This window comes from Solanum pennellii, chromosome 5, assembly GCF_001406875.1.
Source record: "Solanum pennellii chromosome 5, SPENNV200".
Lineage (NCBI taxonomy): Eukaryota > Viridiplantae > Streptophyta > Magnoliopsida > Solanales > Solanaceae > Solanum > Solanum pennellii.
Window position 1 is genome coordinate 642,765 of NC_028641.1, and position 7,741 is coordinate 650,505.

Here is a 7,741-nt window from a genome sequence, read left to right on the forward strand (position 1 = left end):
CATTTTCACGTTTTAAATATTATATTATTAAGTTTTAGTTTCCAATACTTCAAGTAATATAAAAGATTAGAACTACACGTCTTTTGTAGTGAATTTTAAGTAGGTTTTGATGAATAAGTTCAAACCAAACATTTAATTCAAGAATGAAAAATAAAGTTATATACCACTAATCACTAACATTCAGTCAATGAATAGATAGGTTTATATTTAGAAAGTCATGTTGTATCCCTCCATATATTTTTTTTGTATTTGTCCATTTCAATAAATCAAAAAAATTACTAATTTTTAAAAATATTATTCTTATTGTTTTACATAAATAAATATAGATTTTCAAATCATAATTAATATAATAATATGCACGGTATACTTTTCTATTAAATTATTAATGATTGCTTGAATTAAGTGTTTAGTTAAAAATTTTTTTGTAAAGAATAGAATAATTGAATGATGTAATTAAACGTAATTACGTATCTTAATATGTTTAACATAATAAACGATTCAGATCAATTATACTTTTTGAGTTTTTGAGAATAATAAGAAAATGGTGGAATTACATAGTGTAAATATCAATCGATTTTCAATCTTTTCTCAATTTTAAGGTTTTTTTATATATCATGGATATATTTTAACGATAGTATTTATTTAATACTCTATATCGAGCAAATATATCGTGTATATAAAAATTATATTATATATATATATATGTGTTAAGAGTAAGTACTATTCTATTTTTTAAGCATGTATATTAATTTTGGATACCTTTAGTAACATTGTTAGATCAGTGCTAAGCTTTTATGTGCTATGAGTATTGGAAATATGATACATTCTTTTATTTTAATTTATGTAATATTATTATATTTATCCCTATTTTTTAAAAAAATAATATATTTTTATATTTAACACTCTCTCATGTCTAAAACAATTGATGTTTTAGGTTTAGTCATATGGAGATGTAATTTTATGTCTAAAATAATGTTATTATTTCATTGGATAGACATCGAATATAATTGGGAAGGAATAATTACAATTTTCAATTTTGATGAGAGATTTAGAATTTGGTGTAGTTATATTATTAGATTATAATTTTCAAACAAACCCTTAATTACTCCCAAAAATTAAGAGGAGTTTTAACAATATATAATATCCTTAATTATGTTTTTTTTTCCTTTTTGGATATACATAACTATCATTAACTTTCTATATTGATTAGAAATATATCAATGGAAAAAAATTAGAAAAAAGAAAATTAGGTTTTCTTTTCCTTCTTAGGTAGACATAATTATCATTAACTTTCTATAATTATAATTGATTAGAAATATGTCAATGAAAAATTTAGAAATAGGAATTAACACCTTCCTAATTTGGTAAATTATCAATTTTATATTTTGGATCAACTCTTATTTTAGACCGAAAAAAGTAATAATTTAACATCAGACTTTTTTTTCTTGATAAACTAAGTTACAAACCAAATCACATTTACAACTTATTTCGAATTAAATTTTTTAAAAATATTATTTCATTTTTAAATCTTAAACTTAATCAAACACTGTCACGTAAAATACGAAACGAGAGGAGAGTATGCAAGCTATCATAAGCCCCAACTCTCTCATAAACCTCCAACTTTCAACTCTCCTCTTGGGCCAATTGAAAATGATATATCTTTAACTTTCTTTTCTTCCTTTCATTTATCTCACAAATCAAAAAAATAAATAAAAATTATATAAATAAATAATATGCTTTTTAAAAAAAATAAAATAAATAACTTCCTAAATTTGTAGTGTTGATGACCAAAATATTCTCTTACTCTTATGCTCAGATTCCAGTTTTTTCTTACCTTTCTCTGTCATTTGCTTAGAGCAATATCTCTGTGGCAAAGAGCTGTTCAACTGCATTTTAGCATATTGTAATCCACCCCACCCCCCCTCCACCCACCCCACCCCCCTCAACTGTCTTCCTACTACAGCTACCACTGTCATTTTCTCCATTATATGAATCTTGATTTCCCAATAATCTTTGTAGTTGTGTTGTTTTCTGTATTGTCTTGAGAGTTTTGCTCTTGTGTTGAAGTAAAGATTAATGGGTATTGGTTGAAATTCTTGAAATTTCAATAAAAATTGTATCTTTATGGTTTTAAAAAACACCTGCTATGGATCTGGAAACAGGGGTTAATCAGAATCGTGTTAAGGTAAAGTGTTAAAAAGTTTAGTTTTTTAGTTAATGTTTTAGAAATTCAAGATCACCCTTTTGATAATTTTTTGTGGGGTTTGCAGAAAGAATCATGGAAGACAATCTTGACATTGGCTTATCAGAGTTTAGGAGTTGTTTATGGGGATTTGAGTACATCACCTTTGTATGTGTACAAGAGTACTTTTGCTGAAGACATTACACATTCAGAGAGTAATGAAGAAATTTATGGGGTTTTATCATTTGTGTTTTGGACATTGACTTTAGTTCCTCTTTTGAAGTATGTGTTCATTGTGCTTAAAGCTGATGATAATGGTGAAGGTGGAACCTTTGCTTTGTATTCACTACTTTGTAGACATGCTAAGGTTAATTCATTGCCTAGTTGTCAGTTAGCAGATGAAGACTTATCAAGTTATAAGAAAGATAATATTATTAGTCCTGCTCCAACTACTTTTGGGGCCACACTTAAATCAACTTTGGAGAGACATAGAGTTTTGCAGAGATTTCTGCTTGTATTGGCTTTAATTGGAGCTTGTATGGTTATTGGAGATGGCATCCTTACACCTGCTCTTTCAGGTATGACAATAGTCAATTCTGCTCCGAAGCCTCGATTCGAACTCCAAAGATGAAATCCCAAGTGATTGCATTGATGACATAATTATTATTGCATTTATTGCTGTTGTGCTTTCTTCGATTTTAGTATTACATGTTAGTTCCCCTGCTTCAGTTATTGTATTTATTTGTTGTTGCTAACTGTTCTTGTTTTCAACATGGTTTTTTTTCCACGAAAGGAATTTGCTTTACAGACTTATCTTTTGATATTCTTTACTTGAGCCGTGGTTTGTCGGAAATAGCCTATCTACCTTCACAAAGTAGGGGTAAGACTGCATACACGCCAGCCACCGCAGACCCCACTTTTGGATTACACTGGCTATGTGTGCTATTGTTGTTATTGCTAGTGCACTATTTTTTCTAGTTCCTACCGCTTTTCGACATATAATTTTTGCCAGCTACCCCTTGGAAATGAAAAGGAAACTCGATCCTCAACCATCCGGATACTTGGTTCATGGTGGCAATTCACCCTTGCAATTGACTCTCGTTTTGTCTTTACCTGGAGGCATGAGACAACTCTCTCTACAAAACTTGGCAAAATAGCCCTCGACTACTTGGGATTAAACTACTTAGCCTTGGAGGGATAAGTGTTGGATTTAGAGAATCATGCCCTGATAGACATGTAAATATTGCCGTAGTGGACCTGAATAGAACGGAATGGTATAGATGATTCATATAAGCGGCTTCAACTGACTTGGGATTATCACATGGTTGATTGGTTGACCAAAAGTTTGGAATTTGTGGTGTTTGTTAGTTTCTGACATCATTCACTTTTTGTGGACTTTTTTGCAGTTTTCTCAGCAGTATCTGGCATTGAACTTGCTATTGGAAAAGAACATCACAAATGTAAGTATTATCTAATCTTTTTCTATGAGACCATTATGCTATATGTTTTTTCTTAAGCTGCTTAACCTCGAAGAAAAATTATACGGTTAACAGTGATTGTGCCTTTTTTACGCTATAGCTTTTCACCAAGGGGAAACTTGATGAACCTTCAAGTTCAAATTTAAACAATTTCAGATAATCTGGTAAATAAGAGAAATAAAAATGACTGTGTACTCTTTATTAAGTGGTTTTTCGACATTTTCAAAACGACAGAATTTGAAGTTAAAGATTATAAAGCACTAGTACTATTTCCATGGTGCACATTTTGAATTCATGAGAAATGGATTTCGAACTTCTTGAAACCCGTCGTGATCTTATCATATGCTAATTAACATGTCTATAGATTACCAATTCCATCTGACTGGAGCCAGTCAAATAAGATTCGAAGGCATGACTCCCCCTAATCCAACATTAACGATAAAAGTTGAAACATGTAACCATACATGTAAATGCAAAGTTATTAGCCAAGTATTTGGTTTTAGTTTATTACTTTTATTGTCCTGTATATTCTCCAAACACAAGTCCACATAAATGATTTTGTGATTCCAAATGACAGCCAATGAATTTAGGGGAAACCGGATCTTTTTCATAAGTTAGGTACAATCGTTGATGCTGGCAAAGTATAGTGAGAAATATCCTCAGACCTTGAGAGATACAAGGAACATAATACCCCCTGGTAGTGCTCCAATATCTTGCCAAAAGTGATTATTCACATTGTTTCATTATCTTCGTAGCTTAAAATGTCTAGCTCGATAGGTTTTCAGCCTGCTTAATCATGAAAGAACATCTAGAATTCTCTTCCTACCATTTGGAGATTCTTTAATATAACATGTACAAAACAAAGTTGGCAAATCATTTACACAAAGGAAAACAGGCAACATAAGACATTAGAATAAGAAGGGTCTAACATTTTATTATGAGGACCTTTTGAACATGTCTATTTGAGTGATATATTCTAGCTTCCATTTCTTTATTTTATTCAAATTTGTGTAGTTCATTCAAAATACTATTTAATTCTTGATCCCTATGCTCAAAATGACATGCTATCTTTCTAAAATATGTCATTTGCAGATGTAGAAGTTCCACTTACTTGTGTCATACTGATAGCCTTGTTTGCCCTTCAGCATTATGGCACCCACAGGGTTGGATTTTTGTTTGCACCTGTTGTGATAACATGGCTTATGTGTATCAGTGCTATTGGTGTATATAATATAATAACGTGGGACCGTCATGTGTATCGAGCGCTGTCTCCATATTACATGTATAAATTCCTGAAAAAAACTCAAAGAGGAGGCTGGATGTCCTTGGGAGGGATCCTCCTGTGCATAACAGGTAAAATATAGTTATCAATTGCTTTCTGATTATTTTCCTCAACCAAAATAGTTATCTACTACTTTTCTTTTGGGACGATGATCATCAAATGTACAACTATATCTTTCAGGTTCAGAAGCAATGTTTGCTGATCTAGGACATTTCTCCCAGTTATCAATACAGGTATATATTCATTTTTCATGTTATTTCCTGTTCTGTACACTTGAATAGGTTTAATGGTCACACATTCATCATGAAGAGTTTCTGATTTCGAAAGTCTCACCACAACTTCTCAAAAAGTATTTTTACGTGTCTGGCCTAAGAAATAGTAATAGGCTCACGCATACAAGGATGTTCTGAAGACCTAAAATAAATATTAACTATGAACCCTCTCTAGTATTGATGTTTTTAAATGAGACGGTTATACCATAAAAGCATATATGCAATGCAACTGTTGACAGTAATCCTCTTTCCAGAGAGCTAATGTTACTGATGTGATTACAATGCGATGAATTAATGGTCAGTAAGAATAGTTTCAAGGTACATCTCTTTAAAGGTTCTCTTTTTTTCTATAGAAAAACAGAAGCTGAATCGAGTTGATTGTTTACATATAGTCAAGTTGTGTATCTGTACCAGAGTTAGATGTATAAAGAGACTATTTTCCCTATTGCAGATTGCTTTTACCTTCATGGTTTATCCATCACTGATACTCGCATATATGGGACAAGCTGCTTATCTTTCACAGCATCATATTATTGAAAGTGAAAGCTATGGTATTGGCTTTTATGTTTCAGTACCAGGTATGTATATTCCTAGTTGCTTTTACGGGGGAAACATAATGGTAGTAAGAAAATTCAGCTGATGAAGGTCATCTCAAATTTGTTGTTTCAGAGATACTACGGTTGCCTGTTCTAGTGATTGCTATACTTGCAGCTGTGGTAGGGAGCCAAGCCATAATCACTGGAACCTTTTCAATTATTAAACAATGCTCCTCTCTGGGTTGCTTTCCTAGAGTCAAAATAGTGAATACGTCGTCAAAAATACATGGACAGATCTATATTCCAGAGATCAATTGGACCTTAATGCTACTATGCTTGGCTGTTACTATTGGCTTTAGAGACACCAAAAGGATGGGCAATGCTTCAGGTATGGATGTAATGATATGAATTAAGGGAAACTGAAGATTTGATTTGTCGAAATCATTTACCTTCCTGGATGGATTGTTAAACTTAAAGTGTCTTTATTGGAGTTCACCAAATAATCAATCTATAAATTGACTGATAAAGTTAACTGTCATAATGTTCTTTGTGATTGGTTCTGTCCTAAAACAAAATTACTTATTGAATCTGTTCCCTCCTCCGTGGTAGACCAATTTTCATGTTTAATGCTAAATGATATTCATTTCTAATCCACATCCCCATTTTTTGCTTTATATCAGGTTTGGCAGTCATAACTGTCATGCTGGTTACGACTTGTTTGATGTCATTGGTGATTGTTTTGTGCTGGCGCAAGAGTGTCCTCCTTGCACTTTGCTTTGTGATATTCTTTGGGACGATTGAGGCCTTGTATTTCTCAGCTTCTCTGATTAAATTTTTGGAAGGAGCATGGGTGCCTATTGTGATGGCCTTTGCTTTCATGATAGTAATGTGCATTTGGCATTATGGCTCTTTAAAGAAGTATGAATTTGATGTCCAAAACAAGGTCTCTGTTGAGTGGCTACTCGGTCTCGGTCCCAGCCTAGGCATTGTAAGAGTTCGTGGCATTGGCCTCATACACACTGAGCTCGTATCCGGAATCCCAGCAATCTTCTCACACTTTGTTACCAATCTTCCAGCATTCCACCAGGTCCTAGTCTTCCTCTGTGTCAAATCTGTCCCAGTTCCTCATGTTAAACACGAGGAGCGTTTCCTCGTTGGACACATTGGTCCAAGAGAGTACCGCATATACAGATGCATTGTCAGGTATGGTTATCGCGATGCTCATAAAGATGACTCAGAATTTGAGAATGATCTTGTCTGTAGCATAGCTGAGTTCATAAGAACAGGAAAGATGGGGTTGAATGTTAACGGTGAAGATCTCAGAAAGGATTTTGAAGACCTGACTGTTGTTGGAACCCCATCAACTCATCTATCAGGTGTTCAACTCCGTGAGGACGAAGATGTTAGTGCTGAATTAGTTGGAACATCAGAACGAAAAGAAATACTATCTCCACGCGTAACAAAGCCTAAGAAAAGGGTGAGGTTTGTTATACCAGAATCTCCCAAGATTGATAGAGGTGCACAAGAAGAGTTGAGGGAACTGATGGAAGCAAGGGAAGCAGGTATAGCTTACATATTGGGTCATTCCTATGTAAGAGCCAAACAAGGATCTAGCTTATTTAAGAAAATAGCTATAAATTTTGGTTATGACTTTCTGAGAAGGAACAGTAGACCACCTATATACACTTTAAGTGTACCCCATGCTTCTACTTTAGAGGTAGGAATGGTTTACAATGTATGATGTTTTGTATACAGGAAAAAAAGAACAAATAATGAATGTTGTACATGTGTTTGTAGTTTTTGTATGAATAGAAAGAGAAGTCAGTAACAACCAGTTTGTATACACCTCGACTAATTTCATGGACTATATGTTACCTCCCATCAACACATGTATAGTATAACTCTATCCAACGAAACATTGACATTTGAGAAAAGATCACCTATCACCACATTCAAATTTATGTAATGTATTTTTAGCGGCAATTAACATT

At 33.1% G+C, this 7,741-nt stretch overlaps 1 protein-coding gene across 1 annotated transcript; it reads left to right on the forward strand.

The window, feature by feature from the left end:
• The first annotated feature begins 2,146 nt into the window (after positions 1-2,146).
• LOC107020517 (potassium transporter 6-like) lies at positions 2,147-7,741 on the forward strand. Its single transcript, XM_015220917.2, has 8 exons — positions 2,147-2,185; positions 2,271-2,760; positions 3,589-3,642; positions 4,753-5,013; positions 5,123-5,175; positions 5,666-5,792; positions 5,884-6,138; positions 6,431-7,741. The coding sequence occupies exons 1-8, from the start codon at positions 2,147-2,149 to the stop codon at positions 7,489-7,491; spliced, it is 2,340 nt and encodes a 779-aa protein (XP_015076403.1). The 3' UTR covers positions 7,492-7,741.